At 39.4% G+C, this 19,287-nt stretch overlaps 2 protein-coding genes across 2 annotated transcripts; one reads left to right on the top strand and one right to left on the bottom strand.

Annotated features, from left to right (window-relative positions):
• Positions 1-236: 236 nt before the first annotated feature.
• On the top strand, positions 237-7,412 carry znf16l (zinc finger protein 16 like). The gene is made up of 3 exons (XM_028038678.1): positions 237-1,198; positions 2,180-2,398; positions 4,169-7,412. Exons 1-3 carry the CDS (start codon positions 457-459, stop codon positions 4,867-4,869), a joined length of 1,662 nt encoding a protein of 553 aa, XP_027894479.1. The 5' UTR covers positions 237-456; the 3' UTR covers positions 4,870-7,412.
• Positions 7,115-10,491, bottom strand: cd248a (CD248 molecule, endosialin a). Its single transcript, XM_028038677.1, has one exon. The coding sequence runs from the start codon at positions 10,335-10,337 to the stop codon at positions 8,181-8,183; it is 2,157 nt and encodes a 718-aa protein (XP_027894478.1). The 5' UTR covers positions 10,338-10,491; the 3' UTR covers positions 7,115-8,180.
• Between the last annotated feature and the right edge of the window lie 8,796 nt (positions 10,492-19,287).

Genomic DNA, 19,287 nt, shown 5'->3' on the forward strand with positions numbered 1-19,287 from the left:
AAATGGAGACATGGTGATACAGACAAAAAGGAGGTCATTCTATCAAAATATCTTCATTTCTTTTTTTCTTCCAATTCACTGAAACCTTCAGAAATTTGAATGAGAAAATTAATTAGGAATATATATATATATATATATATATATATATATATATATATATATATATATATATATATATATATATATAAGTATATATATATACTTTCTACTTCTACTTTCTTAGTATACTCTAAGAAAGTAGACTTTTTTAGAGTCTAGGTTAAATCCTCATGAACCACCGTAGGTGTCGGTAATGCTTATTTAACGTTACTTGCCAACCGCCAATAACAAAACCATGAAGAAGACTGTTGTTATGATTAAAAAAAATGACGTCACATCCTCCGTCAGCCTATGGTCAGCATCACCGAGTTAGCTCACAGGCTAGCTTTCAGCTAAAAGCGCTGTTGACGGTCATCTATGAGTCGCAGAAGAAACCCCAGTTTCCTGGAAACAAAGCGGACTCCTGAATTCTACGGCGCATTCATGGACCTCGCCGGGGCAGCAGACAGAGCGGACGATGATTGTCTCGAGCTGGAACGCGAAGAGGATCTCTTGTGCTCGGTCAGCGACATCACGGAGCACCTGAAGCGAAACATCGCCGTGGTTCTGGAGACAGCTCAGGTGGAGATCCGACGAGTGGTCAGTATCCGGATACAAGTCCTAAAAATGGAGCTGCGCGAGAAAAATAAGGAGATTGAAAAGTTAAAAGCTAAGCTCGAGGTGGTTCAGAGGGATGGGAGAGACGGCTTTACGACCCTGGAGCCGACCACCGAGTCCGGCTTCATGAAATTCCCTTTCAACCTGGGGTCCAAGCACGGTGGCATCGACCCCAGGAGAGCCAAATCTGTTATCCCCGAGGTGAAAAGGGAAAATATAGATGCTATTTGTGACTATCTGATGAAAGACAAAAACACGAAGGGTTGTGGCGAAATGGACTCGGAGCTGGTCAGCCAAGCCAGAGGGGAAAAAGAGGTTGATGAAGAACCGGAAATCCAGCCTCTGAGCCTGTGGTCAGACAGCAGGGTGGAAGCTTCGGGGCCGGTGCACGGAGACCCAGACTCCACCTCAGATTACATCTTCAGCATGCCTCCCATCGGCAGCAAACGGATGTATGACTATGAATGGATAGCACCAGCGGCATATTCTGCAGAGCTGAAAGGTAAACAAACGGAATGGTAAATGATTTTTAAGATTACAATTGATGGGGAAATGATACAAATCCTAGCATTTAATGCAACTTATGTAAAATACGTAAAGTCTGCAATGTTATTAACTAGGATTAGTCAATATTTTCGCAAGCAAAGGAACTAATAATCTTCCTTCTGCTGAAAATATCGATCATTATGAGATTTATTTATTTATTGTTGTTTCGATGCCAAGGAACTGCATTTTTTCTTCTAAATCAGGAAAAACTAGTAGACCTGCTATACTTTTATTCTTACACACACACACACACACACACACACACACACACACACACACAGAAAAACTGGCACTTCCTCTGGCATCTCCAAAGAAGCCGTTAAAATGACTGTGATAATGTAATCATTTTGTGGCTTTACCAAGAATCACAAAGCTTAATATCTTTAAATCCTTTTATACCTTCATACTCCTAACTTAACTTGTTGCTGCATGAGCTAGATATTACAAAATAAATTGCAACTAACCTGGTCGATGGTTACTGTTAACAATATGAAACATACAGTAGATGTAATGAACCAGCTTTTCTTGTGAAATTGTAGGCTGCTGTTAATTCCCATTTACTGTATATGACTGTTTTCAGTTTGAGGTTTGAAATACCTAAAGTTAACTTAAAACATCGTGTTCTTCTGACTGCACTAAGATTATTTATTTACTCAACCAGATAACAGTGACATGACACATTTTGACTACAGGTATGGGAACTATTACACCTGTATTAAGTAAGATAATGTTGCAACTTAAGTCATTTGAAAAGTGCATTTTGAATTTACTCAGATCATTTTGGTCTTTATATTAAAAATAGCCCGACAAGCTGAGACATTGTCACAATGTTGTGTTTCACAACAAAAGCAAAAACAGAAGAACTCACTCGCTATACATACTTTTTCATAGAATTATGTCTTACCCATCATAAGTCTTTCCCATTCTTTCCCCCTAGACATGAAGCAGCCTGAATGTGAAAACCCCAGGGCCGCTGCGCTTGAGGAGGATGACCACCACGCTGACGAGTCGTCCAGGGGGGACGGAGGTGGCGGACAGAAGCAAACCCAGGTCTGTTTCTCACACGTCCAGCTCTCGGACTGCTCCACCAAACCCCACGGCTCTCCGGGGACGGAAGGGGCTCCGCTGGAAGACAGCGCAGACCGGCCAGAGACAGGTGGGAGACAGACGCTCACCGCTAATAAGCAAGTTGATAAATGATATTTTTAAGGGTTATACAACCCAATACTAGCATTTCTCACATTTTTGCAGGTGGTGGCATAATGATATTTATTCTGCTCTATTATAAAGTGTTCAACCTTTTCTTTTTCTAGGGAGAAAATGATCATTGATTTTATTTTTTTTTATTTATTGCTTTTTTTCCTCTCAGGTAATGTAATATGACCAAAAATATTACAAGATTTTAGGAACATTTTCAGTGGTGAAAAAGCAAAACAACCTTCCCCCGAACCCTTTAATAAAATGAGCAAGAACATAATAGTAATGATTTATTTATTTATTTTTTTACATGATATCAGAATTGGTAATTGCCTTTTAAGGCCTCCTTTTACTTTGGAAAGATTCTCCTTCTAATTGTATTTACCTTCTGAAGTCCCTATTCATTTAAATGTAAAGGTGGGAGATGTACTTCACAGATTATAGCGTGGTTTGACTTTGGCACATTCTTTGCAGTAAAAAAAAGAAGGAAAAATGATTTCTTCAGATTATTATCGGGAAATTAAGAGAAAAAAAATAATTTTGGTCCATATTACCCACCCCTAGTTAAAAATTTAGTAGTAGGATGATCTCCTTGGTTGTCATTATGTCCTTCTGTATTGAAACTAGGGAGGCAGGAAATTTCACATGGGCTTTATTCCACAGCAGGCTTCCAAACACAGAAAAACAAAGCAGCATTCATGGGCTCATTGTAAAGGAATTACATTTCTTTAGCAAGACCAGACAGGTTTTTACTGTTATGGTCATTTACAAATATTTAGATCATGTACTTTGTGTATTCTGGGCTTTTCTGATCATTGTGTGATCATAGAAAATGTTACAAATTAAGACCTAAAGGTGCATTTTGGCACTTTAATGCTGTTTTATTAAATGACGGCTGCTTTATGAGAGGATTTTTTTTTTTTGGAAGCAGTGAAAACTTATGAAATGTCTGTTTATGTAAAGCAGTGATGAGTCTGAGATAATGCAATGAATTCTCTCATTCGTTGTTTTCAGTCTGAAGATGGAAAAGAGTTTACAGAATGCACTGAAATTTTTTTTATTTATTTATATTTTCAAAGTTGTCTGTCAGTGAGTTTAGAGAAGATTCTGATGACAGAAGAGTTTCTTAATAACTTGCCAAAGATTTCAGACCCAGGTAATCCTTTTTTGGAGCATGCTTTAACTTTACAAGACCTGCAGGAGGCGCTGCTGAGCATGGAAAAATGGTAAAGCTCCAGGGATAGATGGCTTTCCTGTGGAATCTTCTAAGTCACGCTGCTCTGTGTTGGACGTCTTCAGTGTAGTGAGGGGAAAGTGTTGCAGAGCTCTGCTCACTGTTGTTCCTAAGAAGGAGAATCTTCATGAAATAAAGAATTAGAGACCTGTCAGTCTGTTATGTGCTGATTATAAAATCTTCTTAAAAGTTCTGGCATGCAGATCAACAGTGATCAAGTTATACAAGTTGATCAGTCTTATTGTATTGCTGACAGATCAACAAGAGATAACATATCATTAATTTGAGATTATTTGGACATCTTTAATTTATTGGACGTGTTGACCAAGAGAAGGGATTCGATCGGGTGGAGCACCAACATCTCTGGAACTGTTTGAACGCCTGAGCCCCAACAAGCCCTCAAACGATTCCGAATAAGTGAAATATAAGAACGTTATTGTCACATACGTGCACCCAAGAATATATTTAACCGAATTATGTTTGCTTGTTTTTCAGGCCAACAGTTTACCAGCCACACCTACATCTGTTCACTTTGCGGAACCTTTTGCCCCGACTCTGCGTTTCTGGAGGATCACATCAAACTCATACACCCAGATACTGATGACGCATCGGCCGCCAGGGCCCAAAAGTTCATCTCCTCAGCCGGACCCGCTGGGGAAGATGGCAGCAGTGATTCTGTCAGCGTTGGGAAGGGGACCAGTGAGGGCAGTCCAGGAGTGAGCTCCGGTGTTAGCGCTGGAGGAGGACCTGTGAAAAAGGAGATCAAAACTGAAGGGGGTTATGAATGTGGGGACTGCGGCCGTCACTTTAACTACCTTGGCAACCTGAGGCAACACCAGCGTATCCACACTGGAGAAAAACCTTTCATGTGTCCAGAATGTGGCGAGAGGTTTCGCCACGCCGCCCGATTAAAAAGTCACAGGTTGGTGCACAGCGGCGCCCAGAGTCCTTTCCCGTGTCCGCAGTGTGGGAAAGGTTTCTCTGTGCTTTCTGGTCTCAAACGACACCAAAGGGTGCACACTGGTGAGAGTCCGTATGCCTGCCCCGAGTGTGGTCGATGCTTCAAAGAGCTAGGAAATTTGTACACCCACCAGAGGATCCACAGCGGGGCTACTCCTTACTGTTGTCAGCAATGTGGACGCTGCTTCCGCCATCTAGGAACATACAAGAGTCACCGGTGCTCTCCAGCACCATAACCGCCTTTAAAGTACACTGATCGTAATAGTCATAAAAGATGAAGTGGAAACAAGTTTTAGACCCTGAGATCCTTTTTCTGTTACTTTGAGGATTTTGTGACAGTAAAATACACTAATGATGTGGAAAATATGACTAAAGATGATCATAAAGCATCTCAGAACATGTTTTCTAATGCTTCCTGGTTCATTTCTGAGCAGTAGCAATGTTCTCAGGGACGTAAAAAGTCACTTGTTTTATAGGTTTTCTCCTGATCCTATAGTCCACGGAATACGCCCATTAACATTAAAGGTTGAAGGTTTTTGGACTGTATGCATTTAACTGTAATTATTTTTTGACAATATATTACTTGTGACATATCCATGTGAAATAGCAGATTTAATTAAAATATATTTATAGATTTATTCCACCTTGTGAATTGGCTTAAGAGCAGAAAAACATGGCATGATCATTGAGATAGATGACATTACGTTTTGTGTGTTTGTATTGATTGTATGTTTTAGAATTGCTTGTAAAATGTTAGTAAAAAGGTTCTCTTATTTATACATGCTGACAAATGACTGACCATGATCGTTTTCTCCTGAAAAGTGATAGTCTTGTTTATCTTTATGCACCACATTGAACTGAACCATAAAGCCGTCTGATGAATTCACACAGATCACACGTGTTCATGTTAAAGACTACAACATCCGTCCCAACCCTGATCCTCTGCCTGCAGTTTCCAGTATTATTTAGAAGCAGAAGGTTAACAGAAGAGGAGAATTGGGGGAAATTCTTTCCTTTGGGCTCCTTGGAGGAAGACGGAGGCCTCCACTACGGACAGTAAAACATAAAAGCCAGTCTTGCATTTACTAACATGTATGTTTGCTGAGCCCAAAGTATCCTAATCTTATTGGATGCCATTAAACTTGAACCAGTTTTAGTTCATACGTGTGTTTTCTTACTGTGACAGGGTTAGGGATGGGATTAGGGACGTTGTTACTTTTGGAATTATGAGTTTGTTCTTGTGCACAAAATGTCTCAAAAGAACTGTTGCATAATAATAAAGCAGTTTTTATTCATTCAAGCAACAGTTTATAATATACTTTGAGAATCCTTTGATGGTAGTGATAAGGCTGAATATTAAATACATGATATAAAATGTTTTAAGAAAAACAAAACTTACATTACGTTTAACGTATGATCTATATATATATGTACGTGGATCTACATATGGCTAAATGTTTGCCCCAGGAATCGACCAATCTATTTCATAGTTCAATATCTGTTGGTGTTTTAACAGTCTCTCATTATGCTGTTTACATTTTAACACCATGAGGCCAACATGATGCATATCTAATCACCACTTCCTCGCCATTGTGAGCAGTGTGGCATTGACAGCAGGCAAACACAATATGATTAACAAAACAACTCTAGTAATATTCCTCTGTTTACAATGCAGATTCAAGCTCCAGAGATCTAAATGCTCCATCTGCTCCTAACAGATCCCTTCATTCAGACTGCAGGTTTACTGATGATTCCTAGAACTTCAAAACGTAGAATGTGAGACAGATTCTGCATCAGGCTCCCATCCTGTGGAACCAGCTCCATGTTTCAGTTTGCAAGGCAGACACCCTGAATACTCTTATGATGAGGCTTAAAACTTTCCTTTTTGATAAAGCTTATAGTTCGACTGGCTAAAGTTTTCCTAAACGTCCTCTGTAGTTCTGCTGTTATAGTTGTAGTCTTAACGACTATTCCTTACTCAGCTACATTCTCCTCCTCTCCTATTTGGTATCATATTCTGTTATTTCAATTTTTACCTTTATTCTCTCCCAGTTTTTGCTCTCCAGAATCTACATCTGGCTTGTCGTTCTGTGTTCTCATCTCTCCAGTGAGCCGCGGCAGGTTGCCATTCACGCTGAGCCAGGCTCTGCTGGACGTTTCTTTCTTTCCTCTTCAATTGGAATCTGTCTGTATGATTAGATTGAATTGACTTTTTTTGTAAAATGCCTCGAAACGTTATGTTGTGACCAAATAAACTAAAAACTGCATTAAACCAGAGAGTCCCTATGGCAACCAGTACTATATGGTCAGGGGTTTTTGGTACAGTACCTTTATTGAAAGGTTGATCTATGGCTCAAAAAGCTCAGTTTTACAACAAACCATTTTGATTGGACTAATTATCAACATGGAAGAGTGAGAAGATTACTAATATTTTTCACAATCTATCAGCAAGGGGGAAAAAAATTAAACAAGAGTCAATTGTAATTTTAGAATGATATTTAACTACAATGATCTTTATGTTACAGAACATGTACAGTGACATTAAAAAACTGCATTTAAAAAATTTGCGTACAGCTGCAATAATTTCAAAATTTCACAAAATAACTATTGTAAAAATAAATCAAAATGACAAAATCTTAAAAAAGGTAAAATACAAGTATAATATCACCCCATTGAAACATTGTCATCTTAAAGTGAAAAAAAGAAGTGCTCTTCATATGAAAAAATATCCTTCTGTAAAAGTGTTTACATTGTATTTGATACCAATTTGAAATAAACATAAATACTGAAAAAAATTCAAGCAAAGTCAAGCATCTCAGAAAGATAAAATAATACTAAGTCACTATTTTCAATAACTGCAGTAACAGATCTCAGCTGTTATAACTGTTTGCTTTAATTAAAATGCAAAAAGGAATTTTGTGTTTTAGTTACCTAGTGACATTGTTTTGTAAATATTAAACATTCATTTTTTTATGTAAGGATCTTAAAATAGGTTTTCCGACTGCATATAGTTTTTGTTTCTTATGAATGTTTGCATCTTGTATTCTTTGTTTTATGTGATGAAATTTAGCATTAAATTCAAATTCAAAAATATGTTATTAGTCCCAAAGGGAGATTAGATGTTGTTTTAACTTATTAATTTGGATTCTTCAGAGTTATTGAAGATGGTGATGGCTGTGGGCAGGAAAGATCTCTTGTAGCATTACAGTGATTTATTAGCAACCAGTATATAATACTATACCTTCATTAATATGAACGGTCCCATTTAAATTATATATATTTTTTAAAAACTGTTATAATAGAAATGTTCTTAATTATCTTTTGAAATCCTAATATGTCTAACTGTTTTTGCAATCAGAAACGTACTAGACACTGTCAATTTTTTTGTTCCTTTACCATATGTTTTTAAGAAAAGCAATAGAATCAAAAAGTTTTCATTTCCACAGTCACAGATATTACTGCACTTAAAACTTTTGCCCACTTGGTTTTTCATTGTCTGTGACTAAAACTGTCTCTCAGTTTAAATCTCAGTTTCTGTCTTTATGATCTAAACGGTGGCCTTGTCCCCTGAGGGGCCAGGTGCCCCCTGTTTGTCATGAGCACCAGATATCCAGTGGTAGCACTCGGTGCCAGTGGCATTCTTGTTTCTTGGCTTCGCGCCACAATGAGTGCAGTAGAAAATACCCAGTGCCACCATCACCATGATGAAGATGCAGATGGGCACAAGCAGGCCAACCAGGAGCCCAGTGTTGCTCTGTTTATGCTCCCTATCGTCTTGGACAGAATCCAGGTTGTTCCCATTTCCACCACCCCCATTCAGGAATGGGGGTGGTGGCTTCGGTGTGGGAACAGTGGGGTCTTGAGAGTGTGTAATTTCCTCATAATTCTTTCCCTCCTTTCCAGACTCCTGCCCAGGGAACTGGGGGTAATCATGGGGAGAGAACTTTTCCTGCTCTGCTTCTTTTTTTATGTCTGAATCTGTATGTGGATTGTCCAAACTTTGAGTGGAAGTAGAAAACGATGGCCACCAATTCCAAGCTCCCTCTGAGATTTTAGATGTGGAAAGGAATGGTATAGTTGTAGTAGTTTCCTCTTCATCATCCTCATAAAAGTCATCCACAGTGCTTAAGCTAGTCCTGGGTTTGTCCTGTGAGGCACCGGTATCCCACATTTCCTCAGGTTTGGAGGCTGTTGATGGATTGGTCAGCCAGTCCAGAAGTTGCTCCTGATTTTCTGGCCAGGGATCGGTGGTTGGCTCTGGGCTCCAGGGGGACAAAACAGCATTCCATCCAAGTTCAATCTGTCCAACATGAGGAAAGGGGAGAGTGGTAGATCCAACCTGATTGTTCCCTATTTTCTGACATGTTGACTGATCAGACGAAAGTTCATAGCCATACTTACAGAAGCACTGAAAACCACCCACATAATTCGTACACATCTGCTCACACATCCCAGGAATCTGACACTCATCATCATCTAGGCATTGTGTGGGGTCTTCTCTATCAACTGAAAAACCCAGATGACAATGGCAGGTATAGGAGCCTAGAATGTTTTCACAAGCATGTTGGCATACGTTATCCAAGCACTCATCTATATCCTCACATTCCCCTATTTCATTGATGAGATAGCCCTCCAGACACTGACATTCAAATGTCCCTGGCGAATTTGTACATCTCTGCTGACAAGGAGACTGAAGACACTCATCCACATCTAGACAAGCATGTTCGTCTGGTGCAAGCATGTATCCGTCAGGGCAGGCACAGCGGTAGCCGTCTGAAAGAGGCAAGCACTCAAACTCACAGGGGACTCCTTGACAAACGTCAGGCTCACAGGTCTGTCCGTCGTATCTGAGATGAAAACCTTTTGCACAGTCACAGGAAATCTGACCACCGACTTGTGTGCAGAAATGTTCACATCCACCATTACCCCGCTCACACAACTGGTGTGAAATTGAGGGATTTGAGCAAAACAGCGGTTCAGGAGACCATCCTACTGAACCATCATTTGTCCTCTTCACACACTGAACTTTCTGATTGGCATTTGTGAGGCATTGTAAATTAGCAACAGATCCGACTGGTAGATGGGTTAGGGTTGAGCTCAGCAGGTTAAAAGGTGTTTTATAAAGGGCAACTCCTGAACCCTCACTTGACAAGGGCGAACACATTCCGTTGTAAGCAAAGTGGCAAAGATATCCATCAGCAGGGGTAGAGCATGGACCATGAAACCATTTGAAGTTATCACTGTGTTGTAGTGTGTCGTAGTCAAAAGACACACAGAGAGATACCAAACACATATCAGGAGAGTCCGCTGTTTGCCAGTTGGTATACTCTGTGTCTTGATCGCCAGTTGTCCAAGAGAAACCCCTTAGTGAATTTGAGTTGCACTGACGAGGTTGACGTTGCAAGCCAATCCACACTTTGAGCTTGGTACGTGACCACCGCAAGTCCACAGTGGAGAAAAGTGTGGCAATAGCGATGGCCTCCTCTTTGCGCTTGATGGTAGCCAAATTTCCACCTTTCTCTTTGCAGGACCTCCATGAGTCTAGGAAGATTTTACGTTCAAAGTAAATCACAAAGCAGCCTTCTGCATTACAAAGTGCATCTCTTTCTCTCAGGTCCTGGCTTAAGACTGAAGAAAATCCAAAGAGTGAATACAGCACAGAAGACAAGAGAAAAATAGCAGAACTAAAGAACAGAAGCCCCATTATTATTCTCTTGTGGATATCTTCTTCCAGTGTACATCAGTCTCTGACTTGACTTTTTTTTTTGTCCAGTCTGCATGTACTCTTTACTCTGCTGTGCTTAAGCTTATCTTCACAGGCACTGGGATCATGCAAACTGTCCCACGATTCCAGAAAGCACAAAGGGAGGGAATAATAAGGAAGGGGGCTGGAACCATTGACTTAGAGAGGCTGGGCAAGAGAGGAGAGAGGAGGGAAATTGAGGCAAAAATGATTTATTTTTGAAAGAGGTGCAAGTGGTGTCTCTGTGGGGTAGGGTGGGGTATGTGGATGTGTGTGTTTATGGGTGTGCTGGGGGGAGTGAGAGGGATTGCACGATGTGACTTTGTGCTAGAGTGGGGGGAGGAGCAGCAAACGTTGGAATGCTTTCTTTTGGAGAGTATGTCATATGGTTTTCATAAACCCTGTTCATGGATACATTTACTCTTCAACTATTTGCCTGTACAAGCACATGTACACCCCTACATGCACAAACATCTTTCATTGCAATATGTAAAAGCAAGAGATTTACTCTGATACACTTACTCTGCAGTAAGAATGAATTCCTTCATTCAGCAGTTATCTTCTGCTTCTTCTGGAATTCTGATCATGCTTGAGGTCAAGTCTTTTTTACCTTTAGTCATGCGAACAAGCATTCTTCCTGCAGTGTTAAGCACCTTAGTATGACTCCACTGACTTCACTGTAACTCTTTTGCAGTCAGGTCATTGATTAAAATTCAAGTCACTTCCTTTGTGAGTTCACAATACTTGACTACTTTGTTTTAGGTTATTGGATAAAATCCCAATAAATACCCAGTATTCATATGCAAGTTTACCCATACGAGTACTTCTGTAAGTCATGGCATGTGAGATTAACTTCTCATATAGGAAATACACAAAAGGAGTCTAATACTTGGACTTCTTGTGTTTTCTTCAGCTTCCTCTCACAGTTAGAAGACATGCATGTTAGTTTAATGAGCCATTTTCAGTTGACTGAAGATGTGAGGTTGTCCATCAGCTTCCATTCTCAGTAACTTAGTGTTGCCACCCACGAGACAAGCAGGAGTGGACGCAGAAAACAGATGGGTGTGATGTAGAGTTTGATAGTGAATAAATAAATATCCTCAGATTATAGTTGATCTGTTTCTCTTAAGGTGGCTGGAAAAATGGAGAAATCTTTCAAGGTCAGTGCAGAGTAGGGCTGTTGTAAATGGTTACTTTAATCTACTAACTATTCTGACAGTCGAACAATCAAGTAAAATCTTGATCAAATAAAATGTAGGTAAGTACTACCATTACAGTAGTATTAATATCAGATATCAGTATTGGCTCAAATAGCCGTGCCTCCATAATGATCACTTTTCTGTAGCTTCGAAAGTGAACCTGTCATAATAATAGCTCCCTTTTTAAGTCAACCTGGACAAAAATTACACAAAAATCTGTAAAAATATATTCAATTTAGTAATAAAAGTAAAAATGATAAAACAGCAGGCTCACAAAAACATGTGTATGTTCCAGTTTTTAGATTAGGACTCGACTTCAATCCGTTTAATAATTGAACTTTCACGTTGCCCAGCCATTTATAGAATTTGTATCCACGTTAGCTGCGAGATCTCACATCTATAAAAAGAATGTTGTATTTCATACATTTTCATCAGTTAATGCCCTGGACAGAATGTGAAAAGTGGCCATATCAGGGGGAAAAAGGACATTTGGTTTCCATACACTTACAAAAAAATCCCATGAAAAGTGATTTTCATGGGATTTTTTTGTAAGGGTATGTTATGCTAATAGCACTTAGCTCCTGTTCACAACTTATTAGCGGCAGTGAGAGTGTTGTGCAACACAAATAATCATCCGTCTGGAACATTTGGCACTACTTTGCACCAAAAATTTGAGACAGATCATTTGCCTCAAGAAATTTTAATTCAAGGCAAATTCGAGGTAAAGAATTTAATGAATCCATTTCAACGATTCATCGACTCATTCAATGAAGTGTTGAAATGGTCCAAAGAGAGCCTTGGACTTAACCAAGAAAACAAAATCAAGTCATTAAAGTGGAAAACAGTGAAGTTTCAGATATGTATGGATCCTTTATTCAACCAGGGAAAAATAACTGAGATCAAGACTTCTCTTCTAAGAGTGACAAACATTAAGACCAAAACACACAATTAGGAGACATAAACATCAGGACAGCTTTCATTGGAACTGAGACATGGCTAACCATCAGATTACTACAGTTTCAATGTCAAGATTTTATGCTATTTAAGACGTTATATCCCACTACCTATTATAACACTTACAATATTATAATGTTAAATGTAAGACTCCATAATTTGAAGTTAATGTCCACAGAAAAATTAACGAAACCACAAAGACTAACCCGCCAATTGGAGGGGTCCACTGTATTTCAAAACTAGGAAGTCTGGTGTCTAAAACAGGAATGCAGAAAAACAAATCCCTGCTTTAGTTACATGCATGCTGGGCTCTTGGTGCTGGGGGTGGAGGAGACTGGTGCTGGTGTTCAGCTGTCTTTGGGCGACAGGCGGGGTCATCCTGGAGAGGTCAACAGTCCATTTCATTGCACAATTGGAATGTATGTTATTGAATTGAAATGAATTTTTGTTAAGTGCCCTGAGACGACGTTTGTTGTGAATTGACGCTATCCAAATAAACTGAATTGAAACTGAACCCAATGAAGGGTCTTCAGTCAGAGGCTTTGTCGGGACTGCTTTGAGACAGACAGCTACAGGAGATTCTTCCTGAAGGAACCCATCACCATCTATGACTGGTTGGTGGAAACACTGGCAGTGGGTTAATGAATATTCAATCTTGTTTTGATTTTAATTCAACATTGTTTTACTTAAATTTAACTTGTGATCATATTTAGACTTCTACCTCTCAACATGACGGCTGATTTGTCTCTGTTAGAACATTATGTCCTTATAAGGACACAGACACATGTACACTTTTGGTGTATGCTACTGTGGGAATTTAGAAAGAGACATCATCCCTGTGTGTCTCACTCTCTCACACACACACACACACACACACACACACACACACACACACACACACACACACACACACACACACACACACACACACACACACACACACACACAGCTATTATTGTCACTGTGGAAAAATTGTTGGATTGTTTTTCCTTTCAGTTGAAGATGTGGACTAGTGCAAGTTTGTTCCTCTAACAAATTGCGTCTATCAATTTAGAGGCAAGTAAGAGGAACTAATACAATTATACACTAATGTGCAAAAACAGACATAAAGGGGCCCACATGGCTGAGTGATGGAGCAGATAGAGGCAGCGGTCCTCAGCACAGTGGTTCCCCTATTTGATTCCCAGGATGCACGTGTTCTTCATGTTCATCTACTGTTGAATGAAGACCGTTATCACAAAAATGTTTAAAAAAAAAATCAAGAAAAAAATTAAATTAAATGAAAATAACTGCTCTAACAAAAAAGTGGTATCATCTAACTCAGTTCAAATATCTGCAGTGCACTCAGCTAATGCTTTAATAATGTCTTCGTAATGTGTGCTTCTTCTCAAAGCTGTTTATCACGATTCTCTGGGATTTGTTGGAAATTTTAAAAGTCAGACGAAATTGTCAGTTTTTTTTCCTTTGCATAAAAGACACAAAATCTAAAACTCTGTTTCCATTTCAAGCCTTTTTCTGACTTTTACACCTTTGCTCCTGTGCAGAGAGGCAGTCAGGATGCTGTATCGTCTTTTATCCGCTTGGAAACTTGCTTTTATTTTAGGCAGAAGCAACACATTCTGCCGTTATGGACCTGAATATTAGAACCATCCACCCATTTTCTTACACCCTTCTCACTAATGGGGTTGGGAGGTGCTGGTGTCTATCTCCAGCTAACGTTCTGGGTGAGAGGCGGGTTCACCCTGGACAGGTCGCCAGTCTGTCGCAGGGCAACACAGAGACAGACAGGACAAACAACCATACACACACACACACACACACACACACTCACACCTAGGGAGAATTTAGAGAGACCAATTTACCTAACAGTCATGTTTTTGGACTTTGGGAGGAAGCCGGAGAACCCAGAGAGAACCCACCATGCACAGGGAGAACATGCACACTCCGTGCAGAAAGACCCCGGGCCGGGAATCGAACCCAGAACCTTCTTGCTGCAAGGCAACAGTGCTGTATTAGAACCAATATGAGTCAATCTAAAAAATAATATTTCACTTTAACAAAGCATCAATGAATTATAAATAGTTTAATATATTGGCCCTCTATGTGTTGCTCCTGTGTTCAACCAAAAGTGTTCTCATGCTCCAGTCGTGCCCTTCCCCAAATAAAACAGGAAGTTTGGGGTTAGACCATCAGAGAGAGGGCAGGGGAGAAGGGGAGGGGGCTGATGTGGTGGTGAGGGGCTGGAGGGGTCAAAGTGAGTGAGTCAAACAAGAAGAATTTTAAGGGACATAGTGTAACTGATTGTTTGTATCAAACCACATGGGAGCAGCCATTTCTCAGCACCAGTTTATTTTTAGGATTCTTTTAACGGATCTGAGTTTAGCAATAATAGCCTAAAAAGAAACTTTGCCTTAAATCTCCACATATTTCTGCACCAGAACAGTCGGGCCGGATAAAAACGCAACCCCAAAAAAGATTAGCCACAGCTGGAGAAGTTCACATAGAAAACAAGAGTTAAAAAAACAGGGAGGCGAATGGGACGAGCCTGACATCTATAAAAATAAAATTACGTGACGTGAAGCTTACCCTCCTGCTGAAAATAAACAGCCGTTTGATATGCAGTGTTTATATTCTTTATTTCAGTTTTGCAGTGTCCATAAAAATGTACTCACCCTTTAGATGTTTTTTTTTCCTTGGAGTTTCCTCACAGAAGAATTGTGTTCCCTCACAATGAATATTATTTATTGTCATGTATTGCAAATACCTTTAAAGAACCTCATTGAAAATGTATTTATACATTCTTAAGTCTAAAACCGAAAATCAATTTATTACTCTGCGTTCATGTTTGTTTGTGTGATGCTGAGATGGGACTGCGGATGAAAATCCCCTTTTATTAGCCAGACTTCCAACAACAACAAAAAGAAGTTACAATCAAAACTATCAAATGAGTTTATTATCCCATGAAAATAACTCAACAGTAGTCCAAATAGTTTGGATGTATTGTTTCTTTCCTTCTTTTCTTACAGAAAGTTCCTGTTTTAGTCTTAGTAGTGATGGAAAGCTCAGGTTTGTCCTGTTTTTCATTTTTCACATAAGTTTGCGGTGCCTAGTGGAAAAATATATTAAACTTCAAATATCTCACTAATGAGATATTAATGTACATTAAAAAAAACATACAAAAACGAGGGAATGAATAGATAAAGTCAAACAGAAACAGTAACATCACTTAAAGCACAAATGTAAATTCCCGCATCTTGTTTTGTCCCCAAAAGTTCTCGTCTTGGTGACTCTGGAAATGTTCAACGTTTGCCCTCATGTTTCCTTCACTCTGCTTCTACACACAGTGAAATTCTGGTCAGAATTGTTCAGCATGTGCTTCATGCTGTAGAGAGATGCTATATGTGCTACACACACATATCAGTTGATGAGTAGCTTAATGCTACGCTTCTTTTCCACACCAGTGCCGACTCACACATTCCTTGCCAATCTCTCAACACTTCTACAGCTAAGAGTGTTAAGGATGTTCAGCAGGATGTTCTAAACACGGCAACTATTTATTTATTTATTTTGAACAAACAAAAAGTAAAAACAAGAAAAACAAAAATTAAAACAATTGACATGCAATTTTACGTTATCTACAGGTGGAAGATACCAGATCTTATGATTTCCTGCCCCCCTCAATCTCAACTATTATAAACTTTTAACTCTCCAAACACCAAATAAACTTAAATTATTTCCACCTTATATGACACTTAAATCTCTCATTCTCCTCCTTAAATGAACAATTATTTTTACATTTTAAATTTTTGGTATTTGAAACACACATCTTGTGCAACATATAAGCTCCTTTTGAAACAGTTTTTTTTTTAATCTGGTTTATATTTGTCCTTTTTTGAACTCATTATTCAATTCATTCCATAAATCGACGACACACTAACAAAAACTCTTTTTGGTTGTTCTGATACAATAGTTTTCTAAAAATGTCCTTCTCTTAAATCATAATCCCCCTCTCTGTCACAAAACATTTTTTGTATATTATAAACATTTGAAGAAAATCAATGGGACCAGAGAGAGAGAGAGAGAGAGCAACACTAATGATGTTCAGTTCTTCCCTTGTTTAAAGCACAGAACCATTTGGGTTTACCTCAGTGTTCATAGGTTAGTAAGTAGCTCCCATCACTGGCCTCTGTTCATTTTCTGAACATGGAATAGCCTGCCATGCATCTCTAAGATTAAATGAGAGGAGGTGAAGGAAAACTGTGGGCCTGGATTACAGAGAGAACCTGTTGGAGGGGAACAACCCTCCTCCCTGGGACTGCCTGAAGTCAATCACAGGTTCCTTTGTCTTGAATGTATTTAGCTGTGGAGTTCTTCAGTAAAAGTTAGGTCATTAGCGTACTCGCTATGATTCATTTTGCTCTATTTTGTATCGGAGGAACCCACTTCCTGACCCTCATCTGAATTTCGAGTCACATGTCTGCAACCCAGCAACTACATACGTCATGGCCAAACTTTAGCAACCTCAACAGAGGTCCACGCCTAAAGGAAGCAACAGTTTCTGATCAGCCGAGGGTCCAGATCCCCTAGAAGACGCGATTAATTTAAAACTTTGGCCCTTCTTCAAAACACAGAGAAACTGTTCATTAAAAGTGTCAAAATATTAGGAGAAAATGGCAAAAATCACCATCACAGCCAGCTCTATAAAAAGACATTTATTTACAAATGTGACTTCAAATGCCCCACAAAAAGATTGTCATATTCAAATGTTCTACAGTCCCAAACTTGAACTATGCAAAAAGAACCCAGGCAGCATAAAATACATGCACATATCTGTACACTCTGTCAGCAAAATAGATCTGATTACAAAACATAGTCCTCGTTAAAAACACCTCTGGATTTCTTTTACCAAGCGTCGCATTTTTTATTTTTATTTTTTAAACGTGTTGAAAATGAATACATTTCATTTTTCTTCCTCTTGGTCTTCTGTATGAAAATAGTGAGATGCAATATAGCTGCAGTTTGTATAGACGACTTATGAACGTCATCACTTTTCTTTTTTCTTTGCCTCTTCCACATTTTTAGCAGCAGATTCTCAAAAATAATTAGCAGGTGACATTTTACTTTCTACAACAGTTGAAACAAAAATCCAACTAAGTGCTTCAGTGAGATCAGCAGACAAGGTCATGATTTTCTTGTAGTCAGAGGACATGTATGAAACTGACACAGTGGCTCATATATTTAGTAGGAACGCACAAAAGATCGCTATGTTTTATAGCGAAAACATAGCGCTATAAAGGGTGGGGGGAGCTGCTAACCAGACAGGGTCAGGTTCTAGAAAAGAGGCCTGAGTTGCACGGAAGTTGGTGTCACGATGACACATTCCTGACGTTGTCCACTTCCTAATAGAAGTATTTTGCAGAAGCTTGAGTGGATCATTGCACAGGGTGAATCTGGTGAAAACATCTCACAATTTAAGACTTTAACTAGTATTTCTGTACATCTATGCAGCGACATTATTACATCCACAAAAAAGTGATAATGTCTGCGTCGTGTATCTGTGTTTCTAAAGTTTCACTCAAATTAGCCTCCAAATAAAATGATTTTCTGCATAAAGATCGACTACGGAGCAACAGTACGGCCATAAGTTTCTGCTCCCCATGTTTTTAAAAATCAGTGTGCGCTACATACAACAAAACACTTTGTTTGGCGCTATTGCGCGACAAATTAGGATCTGTTGTCTACTTCTGATCAACAGAGTCAATTATACGTACATGCTCATATAGTTAAACCCAAAATGACTCGTATCTGAAGATGTTTTAAAGCTGCAGTGTGTAACTTATAAAAAATGTTTTATACATATGTGTTAAAGCTGTCACCATGTTGTGGAAGAATGAGATAGATAATCTGTGAAAAAAAAAGAAATCGATCTCCTCCCTTAGCTATTATTGCCATCTGAAGGAATGCACTGCTCCCGACAGAAAACAACCAATCAGAGCCAGGAGGAGGGACTTAGTGCTGTCAATCAACCTCAAAAACACAATGCAAAACATGATAATGGTGGCGAAACAGTTTGGCATTATGGGAAACCCATTTATCCGCCGTCATCGGTGGCCAAGTTAACTAGCCTTAGCATTCATGACACGCTCTGCTAACGAGCACTACAGAAGCTGCACTGTAGCAGGCACAAAGGCATGATTGACGGCGTTACTGGTGCGTTCGCACCAAACGCGTTTTGCGCGTTGGTTTACAGTCAAAGTCTATGGCGCGTCCAGGGCCCGTTGCAGCGCGTTTGGAGTGTTTGAAGTGTTTGACACGTCCAACAAATAGGCCAGCAACAGAAAACCACGGCTAGAGGAATTTTGACACGCTAGCCGTGCTAGCCCTCGTCCACATAGACTTTGAATGTAAACCAACGCACTAAACGCGTTTGGTGCGAACGCACTATCATCTGCATTCAAAGTGCACACGCGTTGAACTTGAAGCATTGGACGGATTTTTGATGCGTGTGACGCATTTTGGTGTGAATGCACCATAAGACCCTCCACCTGGCTCTGATTAGTTGTTTCTAGTTGGCACTGGGAGGATGCAGAAGACCTTAACTTCTTCACATACCAAACTCTCTCAACATACTTCTCCAACAAATATGTAAAAAAAAAAAAAAAAACTATTACAGTTACATACTGCAGCTATAAGGTTTAAAGTTCTCTTATTTTACAAGCATGTGTCGTCTGACTGGAGCTACTAACACTTTGAAGTGA

The sequence above is a fragment of the Xiphophorus couchianus genome, chromosome 14 (genome assembly GCF_001444195.1).
Source record: "Xiphophorus couchianus chromosome 14, X_couchianus-1.0, whole genome shotgun sequence".
NCBI lineage: Eukaryota > Metazoa > Chordata > Actinopteri > Cyprinodontiformes > Poeciliidae > Xiphophorus > Xiphophorus couchianus.